The 24,932-nt window shown below is 31.5% G+C and overlaps 1 protein-coding gene across 2 annotated transcripts in view; it reads left to right on the forward strand.

Annotated features, from left to right (window-relative positions):
• Positions 1–22,439, forward strand: part of LOC119837494 (synaptotagmin-10-like) — a 72,189-nt gene extending 49,750 nt beyond the window's left edge. For both annotated transcript variants that reach the window (XM_038363090.1, XM_038363091.1), the window contains exons 5-11: positions 308–430; positions 2,742–2,896; positions 5,239–5,407; positions 11,728–11,848; positions 17,712–17,883; positions 19,135–19,353; positions 20,355–22,439. In XM_038363090.1, coding sequence (XP_038219018.1) covers positions 308–430; positions 2,742–2,896; positions 5,239–5,407; positions 11,728–11,848; positions 17,712–17,883; positions 19,135–19,353; positions 20,355–20,358 — 963 coding nt within the window. In that variant the 3' untranslated portion in view covers positions 20,359–22,439. The remainder of the gene's footprint in view (positions 1–307; positions 431–2,741; positions 2,897–5,238; positions 5,408–11,727; positions 11,849–17,711; positions 17,884–19,134; positions 19,354–20,354) is intronic.
• The last annotated feature ends 2,493 nt before the right edge of the window (positions 22,440–24,932 follow it).

Here is a 24,932-nt window from a genome sequence, read left to right on the forward strand (position 1 = left end):
TATTTCAGTATAAACATTTCATATTTCATAAAGAATTAATAATCCTTATTAATATATATTACTAGCTGCACCCGGCAAACGCTGTTCTGCCTTACTCTTATCGTTTAGTGGTATGAAAAATAGATGTTAGCCGATTCTTAGACCTACCCAATATGCTTACCAAATTTCAGAGGAATCGGTCAAGCCGTTTCGGAGGAGTATAGAGACTAACATTGTGATACGAGAATTATATATATATATATATTATGTATGTACTATTGTCTTTTAGTTTAATTAAAAGTCGTTTAATTTAAATGTTTGTCCATAGCCGGAGCTCTATAAAAACGAGTTAGTGCGTCAGTCCTCTACAGACAGTGGAGATCTAGAATTCTGCGGCAAACTTCACTTCGCACTCAAGTACGATCAGGAGGTCGAAGCTTTGGTTGTGAAGGTAAGATATACCTAATAGTGTAGTAGTAGTAGTTATTTGCAAGGACATTTATGATACCTTCTATTTGTTATTACTGATTTTCGACGATAAAAGGACACGTATATAAACATGTACTAAATAAAATTATATGTAGTTAGAACATATGTAGAATAATTTAAAAGGTAGAGTAATTAGAATAAGTAAAACTCACACTCAGAGTATGAGTTTTGTTTTATTTAAAGATTTAAAGATTCTAATATATATCTATCATTAAAAAATAATATAAAATTTGTCCCAAATTACCAACTCAATATACAAGAACTATTTGGAAATATTATTTAATTACACGTCTCATCAATTCTTGATAACTAATACAATGTCAATATCAAAGCAACTTCTCATAATACAGACATTTTCACAATAAATATAAACAAGTATTTGTAATTGTTATCTACAAAATGATCCCTGAGGAGTCTTGTTTGTTTTCTCAATGTTTCTGATACAATTTATTGTGTAGCGAGTGCCTATTTTGTAAAGTTATACTATAACTGTTTTTATAATAGTGATGTATTGATTTCTATATTTCAATATATTATCTACCTCAGTACCACGTGTCATTTAGATTTGAAAAGTTTTTTTTTTGCGTGAAAGAGTGACAAACACTCTAATTTTCGCATTTATTATATTAGGAGGATGCACGCTGCATGCATGCACGATCCTTTTATAAATATACAAAAAAAGGAATTACATCTACGTGTTAGGTACTAGTTTAAACTTCAATGTTTGTCAGATGTTCGATCGAACCTGGATTAAAGTTTGACACGGAGATGAATTGGTAGTTTTTCATAATATGTGGATTAAGGATACGTAGTTCACTGAGTTGTATTTATTGTTTTTATGATCTGATAGGCTGCAAAAATCCGTGAGTGAAGTTAGTATTATATATTGGAAAGTTTATGACAAAACTGTAGAGTGTAGAATAAATACTTCTTATGCGGAAATAGATCATAGCTTGCAATTATTTAATGCATTATTTGTGTCTCTGTATATACAAGTTAATATTAAACTCAAATAAATTTACAAAATAAGGAATGCTGTGAATATTTCAAAACTTAGGTACTAGTTGCTACATTAAGCAAGATTTTTACCCACGAAGTATCGTGGAAAGTGTTTATAAGCTTCCAATTCAATTTCCCTGAACCTTTTATTTCATATCAAATGACACGAGCGATAAGATCCTCATATTATTTATAGAGGATTATACTATCCTTATTCTCGTAGTAAGATAACATCGATTCTTTATATGTTAACCTATTTACGTCTGTTTGACTTAGTGTCCTTATTTAACCGATATTGAAGCATCAAGTTGTATTAAGTTGAAGTGTAGGCGTCGGGTTTATAGGCAATATTGTGCTTAACCGTAGCCAATAATGAAAGCTACCGATAAATAAGTGGATTACAGCTCAATCACTTAGATGGTTTTATCGTTTTTATGAAGAAATAGTTTGTTTTGATTATCTGCTTGTTTTATATAATGTTTATGGTTAATCTTATCGCATTGTTTTTTAAAACTTTTTCAATATATATTAAAAGGGGAAGCTGTGAAAGTTCTGATTAATTGATTTTATTGATATATGCACGTATGAATGTGTATGTTAACACAAAGATCTATTGATAGAAACATAGAAAGATTTTTTTCTCAATACATTTCATGCTTCTGTTTCGTATTTTGCCTATTGTTAGGTTAAATATTATCCAAAAGGCATTCTTGAAGTTTATAGAATATATCATAACTCGTATAAGTATAAAGTATATACTTGAAACTCTGAATTTAAAGAACGAAATACAATTTTACTCGTATTACCAATAAAATACTCGATAATCTGAGGGATAACAGTCCAATCACTCAGTCATGTCGGCTTATAAGTTCAATATATGTATTTTGTTGATAAAATTCTATGATTTCGCACTTGAAACGTGATTAAACTGAATTCCTGGTGGTTTTGAGGTTTACGTTGTACCCTAACTATTATTTCACATAGAACTATAAATCACAAGTTCTGAGGGAATAAAACACAAAATACATTAACATCGTCCCTAATATCCTATGTTTCATTTATTTCTTTCCAGGTATAAGTTTATTATTTCCACTAACATGCAGTGTGTAATTAATTAACTTTAATGTCCCACGATGCATTTTTTGTACAAAAAAATAAAACACTTTATTTGGATATGCTATTTAATTTGAATTTTCGTAAGGTAACATAATAAATCAAAATGTTTATCGAAGAACAACTTTATGTTGTTAAAAAAAAACACAATTCTTTACTAGATATTCGAAGCTCGAGACCTTCCCATCAAGGATGTGACTGGCAGCAGCGACCCCTACATCAAGGTCTTCCTACTTCCCGACCGAAAGAAGAAGTTCCAGACCAAAGTCCATCGGAAGAACCTCAACCCAGTGTTCAATGAGACCTTCTTATTCAGGTAAACAAATTTAGCTAGTCTCAACGCAATATAGAACAGGTTCCTTTTACGTTAATGACGAGACGTAATACAATAGGTCCCAAAAGATTTATACTAATCCTTCTTTTTGTTTGACTTTAGTATTTCTTACTTTTGTACCGATTCTTGGAATGAACTTCTAAATTTGAACGGTTCTCATTAATCACTAGATTGTGAAAGCCTAGGTCTTTCCTACTCCATTTACTTAACTAATAATCTAGAAATTAACTAACGCAATTAACGAAACTGGTTTTCCAGATTCGTTTGCTAGACAAAACATTTTTGCTACATTATTAATTGGCGTAGAGATAATATTTATACGTAAATTGAAGGTATCAAATGAAAATCTGTATTTTGATATGAATAATAGTTGTTATGCCGGTCACGTATTAACTCGAGAGCATGGAACAGCATCGAGAATCCGTATTTTGGGTTAAATCAACCCATTCAATAACTTTACACTATCTTATTTTATTATAGTTTCAGTAAAGGGAATTATCTTTTAATCGAGTAAAAGGTTTTAAATAGAACTTCACACAAATGAAATAAGTTATATAAGAAAGTCTGAAGTAAGAAATCTCGAAAAAGACAGTTTATACCTGAAGAAGGCAATTAAGTTTTCCAGCGCGCATTATCACGATTTCAGAAGTCTTCGTATTATGGCGAGAAACGTCTTTGATAGAGGAAACTTTTAACACAATGTTAGTAAAATCATTTTAAAATGAATTCTTTATATTCGAGCTCAAGTTTTACTTTAGCATACTACTGTCTACTTTCTTAATGGAACTAGATTTGTGAATTTTAAATCAGACTTCTGCACCTACTTTATTACTTGATAATTAACGAAGGCGGAACTTGTGAATTATAAAGTGAATTGTATTTTAACTTTATCTAGGTTTTGAGCAAATTTAACATCTACTTTCATGATATTCTTTCATGCCTATTACGTGATTATTGTTTTTTTAAATTAGTATGAATAACACTCGAAATACGGATGAGTTTCTTAGTATCGATTTTTTACTGTTAGGAGTGTATAGGTTATTAACCAATTGGTGTGATTCTTTGTGTTTTTGATAGGAATTATATATTACATAGGAAATTAGTGACATTCGGTCTCAATTTCGGACGTCAATGACCTTTTTTATAGAAAATAATTATTAAGATTGCAATTTCTTAGTATTTTTGTAGATTGTACATATTTCTATTATCGCATGATTTACTTGTTGTTACCTTAAAATACAACACACACTTTTTACTTATGTATTTTTGCTTTTATATAACAATTTTTAGTTTAAGTTTTATTTTTTTTTCTATCTTTTACAGTTTAAAATTTTTTTACCTTCAAGTGTATAATGAGCAGGGAAGGGACTGGCTTTCTTAACACAGGTTATACCTAGCAGGAGGGCCAGAGCCTCTCAATCAAATTGTACAAATATCAAGGTGAAATAAAGATTTATTATTCAGTATCTTTCGAACTCAGTTATACTTAAAAAATTCTGATACTTAAAACTTCATATAGCGCTAAAAATTAGCCGAATTTCGTGAACCAAATGGAATTGATTACTTGCTCTGTGAGTTCACAGTAACGTCATTATAAGCTTGCTTCAGCGTGCACTGATACCACCGCAATAGGATTATGATGCTAATGCCCTGATTATGTGACTCGAACCTTCTAGAATAATCGTTATTTTGGCTTTGAATCGTAAATGTATAATAGTATACCGTTATTTTAGTGGAAAGCATATAGTTAGAAGACAGTGGGGAATTAGGAAAATATTCTGAAATTTTTAACCTCAAATTAATGATGCAAAGATATGAAATATAAGGCTTTCATATGATCTCGATTTATTCATTTTTCTAGAATAATTATTATATTCATAAGATCTCAAAACTCTTCTATCACACCTTACCTCAGAGGAAGTTAGAAAAAGCTTAGTAGTGTCCCACATTAGCTTTTTAGCAACACAAAATGATTTGTTACTTCGCTACATTCCCTTTTAATATTTTTTCGTCACAATATCCAGTATATGAGAAGTTTCTATTTGATGATTTTGCTTCTCTTGTGTTCCATTTGATTTCTGACTATTTATTATTTATTTCCTCACCACACATGGAATTATTATATCAGCAGTTATTCTCCTGTCTTGTCATCCTATATCGTCGTTTTAATCCACAAATATCCCGCATTACGGAGTACTTTCTCCAATAAGTGGAAGTTCGCCTAAATGTGGGACATTTCCCTTTTCGATTTCTATCAGTGACATTTCCCTTACCGTTCATTTCTCTACAAGGAACATTAACTTAACCGTTTCTTGCCCTCCCAGTGTCGGATACGAGGAGCTCCGGCAGCGCTACCTCCAGTTTTCAGTGTACGATTTCGACCGGTTCAGTCGACACGACCTCATTGGCCACGTGGTGCTCAAAGGCCTACTGGAGTCTGCCGACCTTACGCAAGAGATCGAGTACACTATGAACATATTGGCGCCGCCACAGGTGAGTTGGTTTTTGGTATTATGGGTCATATAAATAAATGCTAGATTAGCTCAAGTTGTTTTTTGTAATTGCGTTAGTATCAGTGTCAAAAAAAGTATTTGGCGCTTATACCAGTGTAGTGTATATATAAATTTAATCCGTTAGGTCATAAATAATACACGAGTTATACTATACATAATATACAACATATAGGGGTAAGAACATTTCACAAAATAATATAACAAACTAAAATTTGTTCATACTTATCTTTACTAATATTATAACTGCGAAATTATATTCGTTTTTTTTTTATTCTTTTACGTCACGACGGACCAATTTCATGATATATTTTTTTGTGTCTGGAAATAGGATAGAGAGTGGCATATGCTACTTTTTACCACAGTGAAACATCTCATTCCATTTTTTTCTCATAGGAGTTTCCTTTGACTATTGAGCGAAGTCGATGGAGCTAATTTTTATTCAATTCATCGACCATATGCATATATTTGATATGCAGGGTCGACTCGGTAACTCAGAAACTCATAAATCACAGTCATATTCCGTAACTCCTTTTAGTTTAGCAATTGTGTTGCACGCTCAACAGCGAGCTGACAGCGAAAACACTTTATAACTTTCGAAGCAACGGTTTATACGAGTGATACAAAAGTTACTTGGCTGTATCCTATATGGAATATAAAATATATATATGAAAACTATACACCTACAAACTCATTAGAAAGAACTATTAACACTCACTATTCGGGATTATTTCGAAATGGATTAGACGTGAAATTTTATTTGATAGAATCCTACATAGTAATAAGTGGCCCGCTTTTTTTCCTCACAAGGGTGAGGAATGGACCGGGCTTTCCCCGTCCATTCCTTCTTTCCAATCGTAATCCTTTTCTTATTCCTTTCCTCTTAAAAGCGGGTAGCCCATTCGCATAGGCACTACCTCTGCGAATGGGCTACCCGCTTATAAGAGGAAAGGGAAGGGAAAGCCATCACCACCGTCCGTGAACAGTGGTGATATCTTTCCCTCAGGCAAACCACCAGCTTAGATGACCGCTTATGTCATAAAAGGTAATAACTTACCAACAACATGACAGAAATGAATATTAAAAAAGTCATCAAACATCACGTCAAACTTAATAAAGCCATCGCTAACTTCTTTGTTTTAAATCTACTTTGCCGTTTTTTCGGAAAGTCTCTTTTAAAGATGAAGTTTGTTAGGGCCTAATAATATTTCAATTTGGTTCACGAATATATAAATAAAAGTATATACAAAGTTATTAAATTCGTGTTTATTTTAAACTTGGAGTTAAGGGCAATGGCATGGATGTACGCAAAAACATGTGAAAGGTTTCGTATTTTACTTCTTTGTTTAGGCACAAGATAAAATGGTGGATAAATAATTCAATAAAACTATTTTAATTTATTTTTTAACGTTGTATGTACATGTCTGCCTAACTAGGTATTGAAAACCAAACAAAATGGTAGATAAATGAAATGTTAAATAAAGTTAAAAAACTAAAATTATTAAATAATTATAGAATAAACTTATTTGTCGCGTAACGCGTATATATATATACGTATATATTACGACGATTCAAAAGTGCTTCTATAAGATGTCTAATTGAATAAATAAATTTGTAAGTTAAGTTTTATCTTTTCGTAAGGACATTATTTAATGCCCGCGATTCTAATTAACACAATATGATAAATTCGGATCTTAATCGATGATTTCTTGAGTTTTAATTGAATGATATTTAAGTTTTAAATATAATTGGAGTTTCTCTTACAAATATATGTTTTTTAATGTCGCATGACTTCATTTTAAGTAGACTTATTTATCTCCTCTTGAGATCGAGATTCTCTTTGAATATTTTTATATAACGTCGTTTACGGAGGTTGCCAGTATGCAAGACTGACATTTTGCGATGTAAAATAGGTTTATTTGAGTCGTAACTAGCTCTCTTCTGTCCTATTAAAATTAAGAGGATTGCAAAGAGCCACTCAGTAAACAAATGGTACATTTATGCAGCTTGTGAGTTTTATTTTGAGCAAGTAAACATTTCTAAAATGTATATTTGTCCTTAGTTGGTAATGAAGTCAACTATCGCTATCACTAGCACTATATTATAAAAAGCAAAGTCAGCACATCGGATTTTGATGGAGTTTTTTAAATAGATAGAGTGACTCAAGAGGAAGTTTTGTATATACAATAATATCTGTTGAACCACTCCGAATTTAACGCGAGCGAAGCCGCGGGCGGTCATCTAGTGCGTGATAAATCGATAATCTAATACGATTTTTAGTACAAATGGTAAACCTCAATTCGATTCCTCGTGTAAGGAAATATAGGATATTTTTCCAGGACACTGTATAATACGGATTGCTGCTACAAATTTGATACGAGATAAAAAAAAAACACACAAATTTAATGTTTATAAACTGTATGGGCAATTATTAAGTTTTTTTCTTAAATTTAAATTATTCTTCAAGCAGCATAGTATTTTAATAGTGATTTATTTTTAGTACAATAAATAGCTTCTCCGTAAATCGTCTATTTTTAAATCTGGTCGATGATATGGAAATGCATGTGTGCGTGCAACCCTCGTCGTTACTTCGTTGATTGTATAAATGAGTGCGTGCGTGATTCTAGCTAGCTATCCTTTAGAGTGGCGCGTTATATTATGATGATAATCACTTCATAGTTGATTAGTGATCTCCCTAAATGTTTACTTTAATAAACTTTGGTACTGCTAGCAACATTCTATACATAAACTTAAAGACTAAAGTTATCATTTATACAAAAATATGCAACAATTAAATCATTCGTTAAAAAGAAATCGCTAGTTCTCAAGAATAAAAATTAAACTGAGGGTAGATATTAAAGCTCTCTGTCCTTTATAAGAGTTGACTGTCCTTCATCACTCCATATTATAAACCCTTATTCGCCTTTCATCTGTACAAAGTTAAATGTACCTTTCTTGAAGAGATTTGTAAGAAATCGCAAGTCGCCTTTCATGTAGCGAAAGTTTGGCTGTTTGATTATAAAGTCTTTATTTATTTATGTCTTAGTCCTTTCAATTTGAGTAACGTGTGTAAATGCGTATGTATTTGAAATCAGGGATTAATTATTTTATTATTTTAGAATTCGAGATTCATTACTTTTAACTGACTTCTTAAAAGGTTGTCAGTACTGCTTTTACTTTAAAAACTGTTTTTTTTTTATTTTTTTTTATGTCATAGCAGGCAACTGAGCTGGTGGTTCGCCTGATGGTAAACGATCACCACCGCCTATGAACATTCGCACACGTAGTACCTCTCCGAATGCGTTGCCCGCTTTTATGGGGTAAGGGAAATGGAAAGGATTAACGACTGGAAAGAAGGAATGGACTGGGACGGGTGAGGAAAAGGAAACGGGCCTCCGGCTCTCCTACTCACCGTACAGTGGCTTGCCACTATCTCACGCCGCTTTTCTGTGGGGTTTGTGGTACTTCCCCGGTTCGAGGTGGCCCATTTCGTGACGAAACGTGCTCGACTACCACAATAACTGACTTTAAAAAAAAGAAAGAATTTCCAATTCGACTTATATATTTTTAGGTTTGTTAACTTAAAACTTTACTAGCTGTGACCCGCGGTTGAAACCGCGTAAGTCCGTATCCCGTAGGAATATCGGTATAATAAGTGCCTATGTGTTATTTCAGTTGTCCAGCTATCTACGAAGCAAAATAGTATTATTATTCACCAATAGATGTCAGGAAAAAAAACACGAATAAAACACGAAAATGACATTTTCTAAAAAAAAATCCTAGCTAGATCGATTTATCGCCCCCGAAACCCCCTAAATACTATATTTTATGAAAATCGTTGGAGCCGATTCCGAGATTCCAATTATATATATATATATATATATATATATATATATATATATATATATATACAAGAATTGCTCGTTTAAAGGTATAAGATACGGGGTAAACCGATTTAGATGATTCTTTTATATTGAAAAGATGTTATAGTCATGCGGTTACCATTTAAATTTGGTGCAGTCCTGTTAAATAAAATTATTTTTATGTTTGTATTAGATATATGTATTTATTTGTTGCAATTTTTTATGATGTTTATCGCTTTTAGCATGTCTCTTCATTTTTATATAATATGATCATTGTTTAATCCCAGTTCCAGTAGCAAGAATATATTCATTGAATATTTCTCCCGTGTAAAAGTATTCAATTGGAAAAATGACGTTTTTCCCAGAAATATTTAAATCGAATCAATACCGTGTCAATACAAATCGACAATAATTTATTCCTTGTAGATGTAAAACACTCAAATGAATTGCTTTTAAACGCTTTTGCAATTCAAGCAACTGTTGGAAAATTGCTATTTGTTTAAAAATATAATACTTTAAGTATTTAGTAAAAATATTTTTGATGTTATTAAATTTTACGCTCTTTTAATTTTAGCAGACATATACAATCTTGATATTAATTAAATCAAAGTCCACGCGAAAGCCGTAATATGAGTAAATTTATTATAATTCTGTTGATGTTACTTACTATGTCGGTAAAATATCAATTTAACTGTTATTATATAACTAAACAATGCCTAGTATAGTATTCTGTTATAAGTAACAATGCGTTTCAATTATGGTGCAGCTGAAGTGACATATTTACAAATGTTCTCATATAAAAAACTAATCATAATTGAAAAATATGTGTAACATAATTATTATAAAGTTATGCAGCAACAATAATAAATCTTCAAAGCTTAATAACGCTTATTATTGAGACCATTTTCTCCTTTTGATTGGGTTTGCTGATATAAAGAAAATACCTAAATTAAATTATCACCCCAACATTGGTGAACATCAAATCACCGAGAAATCTAGCAAAACTATTTCTAAGCGTACACAATTTAATTATAAGTCACAATGTTCGTTGTGGCTCTAATATAATGATAAACTGTCTAAGTTATATTTAGTTTTTTTGATATTAGAATGAACTAATCTAATTTCTAGGTACTTGAATCTTCTAACAACTATCTATATTCAGCTTATAAGATCATAAGCTCAATCTCAGGACCTTCTGAACCTATTAAAAAAACCTTTCAATATGGGATATGTACGTAATTGAGAAATTTTGAAAGAATAGAATAGAAGAATTTCTATTCTTTCAAAATTTCTCATTTATAAAGCATTTCAATGCTATAAAACTAAAAATTAAATATGTACGTAATTTCTAAGTGATATATCCAATATATGCACCATGGGAGCCGGGGCGGACCACTATATAAGTATTATTAATGTCATCAGTAAACAACTTACATATTTCAGTACTCTTAAAAGAACAAAAAATTAAATTCCTTTTTAGATGTGATATTATTTTAACTGAAAATAAAAACAATAAACAAATTAATTTCGCTTACTGTAGATGACAATTAATTATGTATTTGAATAAACATTACGTAGCTGAACCACGTACTTCCGTCTGATCACAACGAGAATAATTTTCCCATTTTTCTCTTCTAATGTTGTGCCGTCGATAAATAGAATATCCAACTCAAATGTAATAAGATTTCTTTTGGAAGTGAAGGCACTACAATTAAAAGTCCCGAAACAAGCATGTTCATACCAACAACCAAACAATCAAATAGACTTACTTTAATCTCAAATTAATAATATAGAGCATGGTGTCATAAAATGTTAGATGCAACTTCTGGTTTATTAATTTTTTAATGAAGAATTGCTATATAGGTAGCTGTCACTTTTTCCTGTCAAATCTTGTTTTGATTTCGAATCCTATAAAACATCGCGTTGCTTTGAAACAAGGCGCATTTGTAGGGATTGTGCCTTGGTGTTCGTATGTTGTTTATTCAATGTTCGACCCAACTACCGTTACTTTGTTAATAGTCTTTGTGACGGGCTGCTATTTATATATTATTATATAAATATTTATATATTATTACATAAATATAAATATTCAACACAGCCCCTGTTTCATTATTAACAATATACATGTTTGCAAAAACTTCTATAACTATTTTTTTTCACATATTAAGATAAAAATACATAAAATGAATAAAAAAAACATTACACGCACTACGATGCATTTGATACATGTGCATTACCATACATCCTTAATTCACTTATAGTTGTGTTCGAATTTCGACCACTGGACGCCCACAAGATAATATAAATAGGGTCTTTCTTATCATATACCAATATTTTTTGGACCCCCAGTACATGAAATGGTCAAAATTTTGAAACAGTCCGTGATTGCGAAAAGTCCTAATATAGGGAAATATACTTAAATAAATGTTTTAATCAACAGGAAAAGAAAGATCTAGGTGAGTTGATGCTGTCGCTGTGCTATCTGCCAACCGCAGGCCGCCTCACCGTGACCGTCATTAAGGGAAGGAACCTTAAGGCCATGGACATCAATGGATCTTCTGGTGAGTTTATTTTATAGTAGCTACTGTCTGTGGCATACTTTGTAGGGAAAAAGAACCATCTAATGTTTTAAATGGAACCCTTATTCTACATAAGATCTCTAGCAATAATGGAAAAAATGCAGTCGAATATTTTATTAGTTTATACATAAGGTAATTTTACATAATTTTTAGTATGAATTTTATGTTTTTAGAGATGCATTTCTGTAGGTGCAAATAGTAGGAAAAAAATTATAATGACATCACTTATACATAAAATGAAAAAAATATAATGTAACAAAATTAAGAGAGAAATAGGCACATCGGCGGAGGCTCAACTTTATCGTACCGGTTGTACGGGGTGTGGTTCAATTTAGGAACGGCAAAATCCTTCTACTAGTTATAACAATCCCTACTAATATTATAAATACGAAAGTAAATATTATATCTATCGCTTCTACACGCCTAAATCAATGAACCGATTAGGATGGAATTTGATAAAGATCTGTTTGAGACTTGAAAAAGGACAAAATATAACCTTGGGAAATCCCACGAGACCGGAAATTATGAGGGTAAAATCCCGGGACTCTATCTTTGTCTCTATCTTAGAGAGAGAATAGAGAGAAAAAAGAATAATGATAAATATAATATCAAAACATTAACAATCTTTCCGTTGAAGCTAATGTGCTCGTCACCATTTGTGTTTTCCTTTTAAAGGTGTGCATTTAGCTCTTAATTTTTTTTATATTTACTTGATATAATTTCTTTAATGTAATACCTGTTGGTGAACCTAAAATAAATAAATAAACCATTCAATCACTATTGCACTCCAGATTTATTGTATAACAACTGTACTCTTATATAGTTATAAGAATATGTAAATTGTTACATCCGTTCTCGAGTGAGATGACGACTAAAGAAACGACTTGCGGCGTTGTTGTAAAGAATCCACCTCAACTAAAAAGCATTTTCGTGTTTTTGATTCTCACCTTACGACGTTTTTTTTGTCAATTTAGAAACATTACTCCCAAATGAAACTTCCAAGAAAATCTGCCGCAATATGGAAATTTTTTCCTCAGAGAGGATAATGAGAGTATGAAATTTGTGAGTATGGTAAACTAAAAAAGCGATTTTGTAAGTGTGGTAAACTAGCTGGAACCTACGGCTTCACTCGCGTTACGTATCTTAAGTACAGCCTATGTGTTAATCCAGATTATAATCTATCTCCATACCTAAATTCATACAGATCTCAACAGAGGTATTTGTGTGAAAGTTTAACAAACATCAATACATGCTTACAAACTTTCGCGTTTATATATTAGTAGAATTTCCAGGAACCATCGATCAATCATCGTAATATTTGGTAGAAACGCGTGTAATGCAATACTGATAAAGGATAGTGTTGAACCTTTGTTATCGTGTTTCTACCTAACGAGAACCAATTTTTTGACGGTTTTCTTTGAATTCTCACTGTTGTCTGCTATAGTTTTGTAGAGTTTTTTACTTTTGCTTCTTTGTGGGATGAAATATCGTAGCGTATAGAAAATGGCATTGTGATAATTTGTCATTGAAATAAGACTTGAGTATAGAAAATTGTATGATTTTTGCCCCTGGATTTGTTCATGTAGTAATATTCTTCTCTCAATGTTCATGTATGTTATATAAAAACTAGCTGACAAGCGCTGTTCTGCCTTTCTATTATCATTTTGGGGTATGAAAAATTTAACACAAAATTTCATGAGAATCGGTACAGCTATTTCGGAGGAGTATGGTAACTAACATTGTGACACGCGAATTTTTTATACATAGAGATACACTGGAGGTTCATACACATAATTATTTAAATTTATTCATTAAAACTGTGCCCTTTGTCCTTTTAATATATCGCATTACCTACACAAGACTTGTAATCGCTTGAAAAATTATTCTTCCTCAATATATTACATTAGTTGAGGAAAAGACGTAAGTCTTTGCACAAAAAGAAAAGCTTTTGTTGGCGAGTCGCAGTTTGAATTACACACGAAAATGGGGGCTTAATTCTGCTGTTACCTCAATAACATTTGGCGAACATCTTAAGAATGAATATAATAGAGACAATTTCTTCTGAATTATCTAAATATCATATAAGACCCCTAGTGCCCTCCGGCTTCCGTAGTGCATAAACATCCTACTATTCAGAGATCACATATCTACATATCAAACGCTGAAATTTATGTTAAATCGACCGAGTATTTATTTTAATTGGCGTGTTCTAAAAAATAAACTCTTCAGTTTTTTTATTATTCGTGTATAGATAATAAACCTAAAACTATATCTGTTTTGTACTAACATAACCCCCGTTCTCGAATTAGTATGCGTGTCGTTACGAGCTAAGTTAGTGACACAATTTAAACCAGGTTGTGCGGGATGTTTGTTATTCAAATAAATTCATTCCGAATCATATCCAAGCAGGTATATAAAATTTGTTTAATAAAAGGAATAAGAATTTTACAGACTTGACATAAACTGTAATTTTAAATGAAACAGTGTGCTTGATTGTCTTTTACTTCGCAATAAAGCGATTTGTGCTATGATTTTTATGTCTAGTGATATATAGGAGGCTAGACAGTGACATAGAGTACTTTTTAGTGCGTGGAAATATCTCATTCCCATATGTATTTCCTTTGAGCACTAAATTAGTACAAAGTATTTCTAAATATTTTTGTATAAATGAAACTAGAACATTTGACGTGTGATTGATTTATGTTTCATAATTCTAACAATTTGTGTGTATAAAACAAACTGTAAACAAACTTGCTGATGAATACTAAATAACATAGAAATTTAAAATTTTATTTTTTCAATTCAAAAACGCATATATTTATATTTATTCTTTGAATATGTATGTTATAAAATTAATAGGTACATATTAAAAGAATAAATGTAAGTAAATATCGTTTACTATCTGTTTCTTACAAAACCATGTAATATAGAAAATGTTTATACATGCTTTGAATATCAACGTTTATTAATTTTTATTATTTTGATAATTAATTTGACATAATTAATAAAAGACAAATTGCATTTAAGTTACAAATGTGGATCAGTTTAGCAGATACATATTCGTTACAGGAAATAATTGATAATTGCCAATTAGTTATTTATTGTGAATGTAAAATAACGAGTAGATAAAACCACAAGCTTTATTAAAACGCTCGTGTAAATTTCGATTCGTGTTAATCAAATTATGTAATATATGCGATAAATGTCGAATTAAAATGGAACATATTATAAAGTATAATATATATGTAGGTTCGAGCGAGCAACTGAGTTTTTGGTTCGCCTAACTGTAAGCGATCACCACCGCCTTTAGACATATGCAGAGGGAAAACCTCTAGAAATGCACTGTCCTTTTTTCAAGTACAAGGAATGAGGCAAGGATTGACCAAGAAAATATAGGAATAGGGAGGGTAAGGAAAAGGAGCAAGAACAGTAGCATTACATGCCACCATTTCACACATTTCAGTGGGGGTGTGTTACGTTCATCGGTAAAAATCGCAAAAGAACAAGCCTGTAGTCAAATGAATAATTATTTGGATACATTCAATATAACATGAGAAATTACAAAGTGTTTGTAATAGATATACCGGTCAAACCGACAAGATCTGTCATTTGAATCTATTTACCCATACAGTTTGCCTTTTAAACTCGCAAATTAGATATACGTAAAACTTTGACCTAGTTTTGTAACAAGAGTAAACATTGCGTCTCAAAACCTAGCTTACTCGAGACCTTTGCCAAGGTTGTTGAAATAAAAGAGCCGAGAATTCAATGTAACTTTGTTTATACCGAACTAGAGTTCCGCCCGCGGTGTCGCCCACGCGGGAAATTCCCTGTAGTATGAGAATTATAGCACCTTGATTTTAGAAAAAAGGTAGTATTAATATGCATGGAAGTCAAAATAGTATCATCACAAAACTCACTTTCTTTATTAATGTTCATTTAGGTGGCTCTAAAACTAATTGAATTTAGATAAAGCTTCAGATGTTATTTGTAAATATTTTATTTATTTAGTATTAAGCCTTGACGCTTTCCTATGGATTCTTGTAATACGAATAAAATCAAATAAAGGCAAATAATCTAGAAATACATTAAATATAACCAGTCCATGCACGTATTTAAATAAAAACAACATTAATCTTGGATGTAATGTTACCTTTTTATTCAAATTGGAAAGAACCATTGGAATTAGATTTGTTAGACTGCGGTTATGTAAGGCACATGTATTCTGATGCAAAATGTTCCTTCTATTAGAGATTATAGAAACTATTTAATAAAATATATAATGATGCAGGATTTACCTTTAGGTTGATACATTAAAATTTATGCTCATTTTTAGAAAAAGGAAAAGTAACATGGAATAATTAGGAGAAGGTATTTAATAAAAACTATAGTAAGTAGATTGTAAAATTAATACAGAAAATTAAATGACATTTATGACTGAGGCTCTTATATAACAAAAGCTGTAAATAAAAGAATGTGAGAGTCGAATACGCTTCGGCACGAGTGGGCCGCCTCGCACCAAGGAAGGTACCACACCCACAGAAGATCAGTGTGAATTTTTTTTTTTTTTCTTTTTTATGTCATAGTCGGCAATTGAGCTGGTGGGACGCCTGATGGTAAGCGCTACCACCGCCCATGAACATTTGTAGAGGCGTAAAGTCGATTACAGACCTTACGCCTCTACAAATGGATTACCGACTTTAAATTGGGAAGGGATTAAGAAAGGATTGGCGAAAGGAATAAAGGAAAGGACTGGGAAGGGGAAGAAAAAGGATATGGGCCTCCATATGAATTAGTAGCATGCGAATGCTACTGTGTTTTGTAGGGTGAGTGGGGGAGCCGGAGGCACGAAACTTTTCTTTACACTTCGTAGTCCTTTCCTTTATTCCCGAAATCAATCCTTTCTTTATACTTTTTACAGTAAGCAATACATTAGCAGACGCGTAAGACGTGAAAATAGTCTTCCGCCTCCGCAAATGTTCATTAGCACTTACTTAGGTGACCCACAAGCTCCATTAACAATGATATAAAGAACAGAAAACCTAGACAAAATATGAAACATATTTCAATTGAAATATAGTAAATATTTTATCCAAACAAAAGTTCGATAACAAATACAAAATATTATTCTATGTACTCGTAAATCTCTTACTCTAAGAGATTAATCCGTATTCTGTGTGCTCGTTGGCAAGAATATTAAAATGTTACCGTAAAGCTCCTTTATTACAACATAAACTTGCTATTTCGGCTTTTTCTTGATGGCCGCTAAAATTTTCCTTATGTTGTAATGTTATGTTATCTTTACGATTATGATAATTTTGGATTGTGAAATATTTTGTACTTTCACAGTTTGGAATTTTAAAGCTGGCTCACATATTAAGGGTTTTAAAATGTTAAGATATTAATTTTTAACCGACTTCTATCAGGCGGAGTGTTCAAATCGATCAAAATAATAGTTTTTCATGAATATTAAAAGTAGTTTTATAAATATTATGTTTGCATATGAAGTGCAATAAATTAATCTTTCTTATGTTATTTCTTACTTTTAGTTTTTTTTAAGTCGTATTCTAATAAAAAGTTTTGTTTTATTGTATTAATAATTATTTGCTTAAAGTTTTGCTAAAAGGTTTAAAGGATATTTTTATTGAAATCCGAAAGTTCTTTTACAGGTCCCTTGTCGCTGCTTAACAATTGCAAGTTGTAACATTAACAATTCTGATACAACTGTATTTATAAAACATTGTATACATTTAGAACTTTCTCTGGAGACTGATTCTCAATTATTATTTAATACAATTATAATAGCAAGCGAAAAAGACGAGCTTCCAAATACACATTGTTACAGATCCGTACGTGAAGATTTGCTTGATATGCCAGGGGAAACGCATCAAGAAAAAGAAAACTACCGTCAAGAAGAACACACTGAATCCGGTGTACAACGAGGCGCTGGTTTTCGATCTACCCGCAGAAAATGTTTATGACGTCGGGTTACTTGTCAAAGTCATCGATTATGATTTGTGAGTATTTTTCTGAGGCCAAAAATGACTGTTCATTCAAGCAATATATAAATATATATTTATTTGTCGGTCTATATTTATATCAGTATAACATTTAAAAAAGGTTAATTTCTCAGCTTTTTCCTGGAAATGCTTTTGCCGTAAAGTGTTCATAAAGTAGTTCAATTCTCATTAATTGCTATATATGTATTTTGTCTTCACGTATTCTTTTACAATTCTCCTATATTTCATTGTTATAATAAAAATAATGCTTTATCAATAAATATCAACAGAATCCAAAAGAATATAGCAATTAAATATTGTAGTGATCTGTAATAATTCTGTAGCATTTCCCAGGAATCATATAAAGCTCTATGCAAGGAGCAATTAGTCCCACTTCGAAACAATATACCTCATATTAATTAAACGGCTATTATGCTAAGTATTTACTCAGCAAATATTGCTAATTGGATGATTATGTTCCAATGTTAATCCTATGCACGTGTTTGTTTCGTTACATACTATATTGTTTGATTTTTGATGCAGAATTACTGACGGTTTAACCACAAACTACATTTCAGTTGTGCACAAAGGGTGCTTCGTTTGAAATGTTTGGATTTATTCATAATGTTATGTGGGCTTTATATAATATTGTTTTTTATAACATTATGTTTCACGTTCTAAAATAAAATATCACAATATTCTTTGTATCCAAAGAATATAAAATTTTAAATATTTCTAAAGTTTCACAGTCGAATAATGCAACATAACTGGTGCTAGAAAAGTAAATTTAGTAACAAGTTTCTACTCTCTCTGACTTAGTAACTTTCATACCGTAAGTATTAGGTCATATAAAGTAATGATTTCAGAGTGTTTCCTATTTAGATATGGAGTTTAGTGTTGTATTAAATTTTATACTAGCTAGTTCTTGACTTGCTTTCAATATTTGCATTTTATATGGAAATGAGAATGTTGGTTTTGTTTTGATGTTTTGTGCTATTTTTATTGATTGGCATTTATTTTCGCGTTAACGTAGTAAATCAAAACAAACAACATAACAATACCCCATTAATTTAATTCCAATTAGTAAATTAGTCTATTTATTCTTTTCTCATTCTGATTTTGCCCTGGTTGCCAGGAACAGATTAGAAGAGACTAAAAAGTAACGAGTTCATCCATTTAATTGTACTTTTTATTAAAATATAAGGTGTGTGTCTATGACACAACACACTAAAACGACATTAAAAACAAATAAATTTATCTGGTAACTAGAATCGGTCAAAACGAGCTGATCGGTTGCACCGCGATCGGCTCCAACATGATCGGCATCGGGCGCGAGCACTGGCTCGAGATGCTCGACAACGCGCGCAAGCCGGTCGCGCAGTGGTACCCGCTCACCAAGAGCCCGCCCGCGCCCGCGCCCGCCGCGCCGCACGGCCCGCACGGCCCGCACCCGCGCCCCGACGCCACCTTCGCGTGCTTGAGCGGCAGGTGCGTGTACTGCCACTGCACTGACCTCACACTTATCTACACTACATCGACATGCAACTGACTCTGACTAGCACTTACACTGACACTGCACTGACACTGACACTGACTACCAATCACACTGACAATGACACTGAATAGAACTCACACTGACACTACACTGACACTGACACTGAATAGCACTCACACTACCACTGCATTGACACTGACACTGACTATCACTCACACTGTCACTGCACTGACACTGACACTGATTAGCACACACACTGACAATGCACTGACACTGATTAGCACTAACACTGATAATGATTACTGCCCTCATACTTAACTGATTCTGTGCTAAAATTGTCATGGACCGTGAGCGGCTCGGTAAAAACATATAATGGCATGACATGGCACTAATACGTGGTGCGGTACTAACACTGACACTATACTAACATTGACATTGAACATTGTAAGCCGACTCGCTGTTTATTCGTTCGAGTGGCAATTGCATGGCGTACACCAGTACGACATTGCATATTGCCACATAATTGATACTTTCTAGTACTGCTATCGAACTCACACCTTACACGTAAGAATTTCATTGCACGTGGTGAAATACTGCACTTGCAAGCTGACCTTATTATTATGCACTACTATATACAATATACTATATACACACGGCATGGACAAAGTACTCAAACATACATCTGATATATCGATCGCAGACACTAAACAGATGCTGGAACTGAACCACGTTAAGTTCAACTAAGCAATAATACTGTTCTGTAACAAAATTTAATCTAATTTTGGCTAGCTGAACTAATTCAGCACTGAATTTACATGAAGATTTAACAGCATCATTACATGAGTGCAACGATACTGCTTAGTGTCGCATTTGTAATGATTAATGATAATAATGTTTTGCAGCATCGTAATTCCGTTATATCATCGTATTTGTATATATCTATTAATGAGATTGAATTAATTATGAATATTTTTAACATCCTAACATATTGCAGATGAAGAGATCAAGAATGATTGGGAGAAATCTGAAATTTCAAGGAATTGAGGACATCAGGTAATCTCGCGATGCCAAAGATTTATATGTAGACGATAGGAACGGTTGTATGTCCATTTACTGTAGAGGTACAATTTAAGAGATAATCAGTAGAAATGTATATTTTAGAGCGTTGACGTAGAAAATGAATTTATCCCTTAGATTTCTTGTTTGTGTGTAATCCGTATATTTTGGTGTATGTAGCTGTGTTAGGTAATCATTGTCATCGTCATTTACTATTCTATCGTTTTATACGGAATAACTCCTTATTCAAAATATTAATTAAAATATAATCTATTATATACAACTTTTTTCGTGAAACAGTCTATTTTTATATGAAATCCTTAATACATTTGATATTGAAGCACAAATATATATCAATTTCCGAGTTATTCCGACTTTTGACGCTCGTTTGACGCGACATATCTTTCATCCTCTCTATATCTTTGTAACTCTATTTACAAATAACGCACACTTTCAATTCAAGACTTGTCATGTACATATATCTTTAACATAGATATAATAAAATTGTTGTCTATTACTTAATATAGATGTATAGAACATTAATACATAACTGTAATCATATCAAGCGTTTATTATAATATAATCTCATGATAATTATATTGTGTAGCAAAAATTATATCTTTTCCATGATTTCCGCACAAATTTTGTCTGTTAGAAACCGCCGATCGGCGACGACCTTCATTTCTATAGATTACGCTGTTAATGAATTGGTGAATGTTTGACATTCTTTTAACGTCTGACAATAAGTAGATGGATTTTTGCAAATTAAATAAATAAAAAAAAACAATGTAATTTTTGTTACGTTAGCTGCGCCGTTGAAAACGACAGTAAATGCAAATGAAGCTTTAATATAATATTATTGTACTTATATATATAAACTATTTACTATATGGTATACTCAATTGGTATTGTAAGTTAATGTGTAAATGTATCTATCTTTACTCTTATAGCCTTTATGAGATTTTCCAATCATGATAACAATCTATTCTTAAGTCGTTTCTTGTTCGATAAGGAAGAATACGAAAAACTATAAATAAATACAGTTTTAATAAAAATATATAATTAATTTTGTAATAAATATCTCTATTTTTCATATTTCAGCGTAAATTGTAAATGCAAACAACCTGAGAAATGATACTTAAAATACTGTATATCTTTATTCAATTAACATTATGTAGTGATTTTACACATTCACTATAACTGTTTGAATGTTTATCAGTGATAATCTCACAAAGAAGTTTTCAACAAATAATGATTATAAATATTCAAAATATTGTCTATTTCACTTAAAGTGTATATATATCTATGAATAATTTATGTAAGATGTAATAAAATAAGTAGCTCTCATAGTAGTTTTTATATATGATTACATTTTAAAACGATATTGACATATTAAAATAAATTACATAATTACTTACACTTCGTACAGAGGCGGTCTTGATATCATACGACAATCTCTACCAGCCAATCTATTGCAGAGTTGGTATGAGTTAATAAATAACATTACTTATAACATTTTATTTCTTCCTCGTAAAATAATTGCTATCTGTAATGTATCATGTAAGAATCGACATATGAAGTTAAAAGTATACTTATTTTTCAACTAGCTGTGCCCCGCGGTTTCACTCACGTCGTACAAGATGTTATTTTCTTTGATTTTATCCTTCCTAAATAATAGCGATGATTGAACGAACAAACAAACAAACTCTTCAGTTTTATACTATTATTATTTAGAGTATACAAACTTTGGCTGTAATTGATAAACGAACAAGCAAAAAGTATATATTTAACTAACGAAAGCTTACCGAATACAAAAAATTCTACACAATATTTTGCTTTATTTTTTTATTCAACATCAACTTGTGACGTTTATTTCTTGTCATAAAGAAAACAAACATTATATAACATATTTAGAATAGTTATCTACGAAACATATCGTAAAAATATCATTAGTTTCAACTTTCAGGGTTATGCATCACCTGTATCAAAGTTGATTATAATCTGCCATAACTCGATTAAGATTTAATTTTTAGTTTTATAGCATTGAAATGCTTTATAATTTATATTATATTTTATTTTATTAAATTATATTTCTATTCTTTCAAAATTTCTAATAATATAACCCGGTCATGGTTTTGGGGAATTTAACAAGGTCAATATTGTTTGGTCCTTGTGGTGATCTAATGAATAGCTCTGTCTTCAGAACCTTTTTTACTTTATTATGTTAATTATGAAATCATTATACAATATGATAAGTTATATATTTAGTTTAAAATTATTATTTGTGTGTTTAGCTTAATAATTTAAGAATTACTTGATTTTTAAATAAGTTATATATATGTTTTTAATTTGTTAAGTATCCTGATGTCTTTTTGAAACTAATGTTCCCAAAAACAAAGGACATTTTCATTTTTTTGGTTTTATTATTAGGTAGCTCGATGGGTATTCAACCTATTGACGTAATTCCTCTTGTGTTTGATAGGAAATCGTTTCCATTTGGTCCCATTTTTTGATGAGCGGTACATACCCCCTCCCCCTTCACCCGAGGACGTTAAACGTATGTACGTTAGATACACGATAACACATATGTAGTCATGTATATTATGTGTAATTGATAATCGTGTCACGAAAAGGTCTGATGTGAAATTTTTATTTTTATAACATAAACGCAACCAATAATTTCAATAGTTTCTGATACAATTATTATCAGCTAGCTATGCCCCGTGGTTTCATCCCCATATTATGTATAGTACATAATGTTATAAATCCTAAAAACCTTCCTCAATATATAGAATTTTAAAAACTAAACTTTTTTTTCGGTTAAGTACTTCCTGAGAGCAGCGCGTTCTCATAAACAAACCTTCAATTTTAAATTATTAGTGTAGAATTAGTGTATTATTGATGAATTTTTGAAAATTATAAATGTAGAACTGATATAAGCTTCATGAATTATTTACGTAAACCAACACATATATAAAAATCCTTAAGCTTCGTGTCTGTTTTAATGCATCAATCGTGTGAAATAAAAAATTGTTTCCTTCTTGCTTGTTCCCTAAATATGGTTAATTTTTGCTATAACGTCGATTTTCTTAGATGATAAAAGTGATTCTATAAAGATGAATGTATCAACTACAAAATATTATTTTACGTATGTATTGAAAATGATATAGGTAAGAAGTTTTCATAATCTAACCCATAGAAAGCTTTGTGTACACATTTCTCTCTGAAAATATATCTTTGAAAAGTACAATAGATGGGCATAACATGTGAAATAATTATTTTTGTACGGACTATCGTAATACTTCGTTATTCCTTAAGTCTTTACACTGTAACTGTATAGATGTAAGAGATTATACTGATTTATGAATAAAATGTTGATATTTTTATATTGCGTTTTATTTTAATATTGATTATACCTTGACCTTAGAATTAGAAATATAAAAGTTAGGACTTTCATGCTTCCGTGCTATTCCAACGACTGTTTCTTCCAATACTTACTAGTATTGTTTTCAAATATCTCAATAGTGATGAAAATTAAGAAAAACGCATCACAATTGACCGAATTTTGGTTATAGAAAAAATCAAATATTTAATCTTGATTAATATTTCATAAGGAACATTGTATTCTAATAAACATATCCCCCAACTAAATTAATGATAAAGTATTTTATTTTTTGGAGCAACTAGCGAAAAAGCTCACACAATAGACGTATTACTTGTGTGTATGGTACCTTCCACCAAGCGAGTTTACAATAAAATAGATCCTTACAATTGAATTGCAAACATTCAAAAATACGTTAAAAGAGTTATGATTTATTTTTACTATAGAGGCATAGATACTTTACACACAACACATAGACGTGCTGTCATTTTTTGTGCTCTTCGCATACGCAAACATATATATTTATATAATTATATAATGGTCAACAGTAAAATTAATCCGAGTACCTCTAGCCATGAAATAAACAAACCCGTAAAACAACTCAATAACATTCTCAATAATATGATTGCAATAATTTTTCATTTACGAGACACTGCAGGTATTTGCGCAGAGCATCGTTCACTTCTGATGCACAGGCGTGTCTCAAAAGACATTCAAAATTAATATCGAAAGCGTCTATAGCGCGATGCCAGGTCATTATTGCGATGGTCGAAGCGGAGAAGTAATGGAGTCACGTTGAGTGGAATTTTCAAGTATTTAATTGAATAACTTCGTTTAAAGATTAATCATAAAATCACTTGTGTTACTTTTGACAATAACGATATATAGTATTTTATACTTTAACGTAGTATTTATTATCTTCTTCAATATAGGAAAAAAATCGCGTTTAAAATCCGTTAAAAAATGTTTAATTTCTATATATATTTTGCTGTGTTTCGTTCGGTGAGTGGGGGAGCCGGAGGCCCATATCCTTTTCCTTCCCCTTCCCAGTCCTTACCTTTATTCCTCTCGCCAATCCTTTCTTAATCCCTTCCCAATTTAAAGTCGGCAATCCATTTGTAGAGGCTTAAGGTC

This window comes from Zerene cesonia, chromosome 27, assembly GCF_012273895.1.
Source record: "Zerene cesonia ecotype Mississippi chromosome 27, Zerene_cesonia_1.1, whole genome shotgun sequence".
Lineage (NCBI taxonomy): Eukaryota > Metazoa > Arthropoda > Insecta > Lepidoptera > Pieridae > Zerene > Zerene cesonia.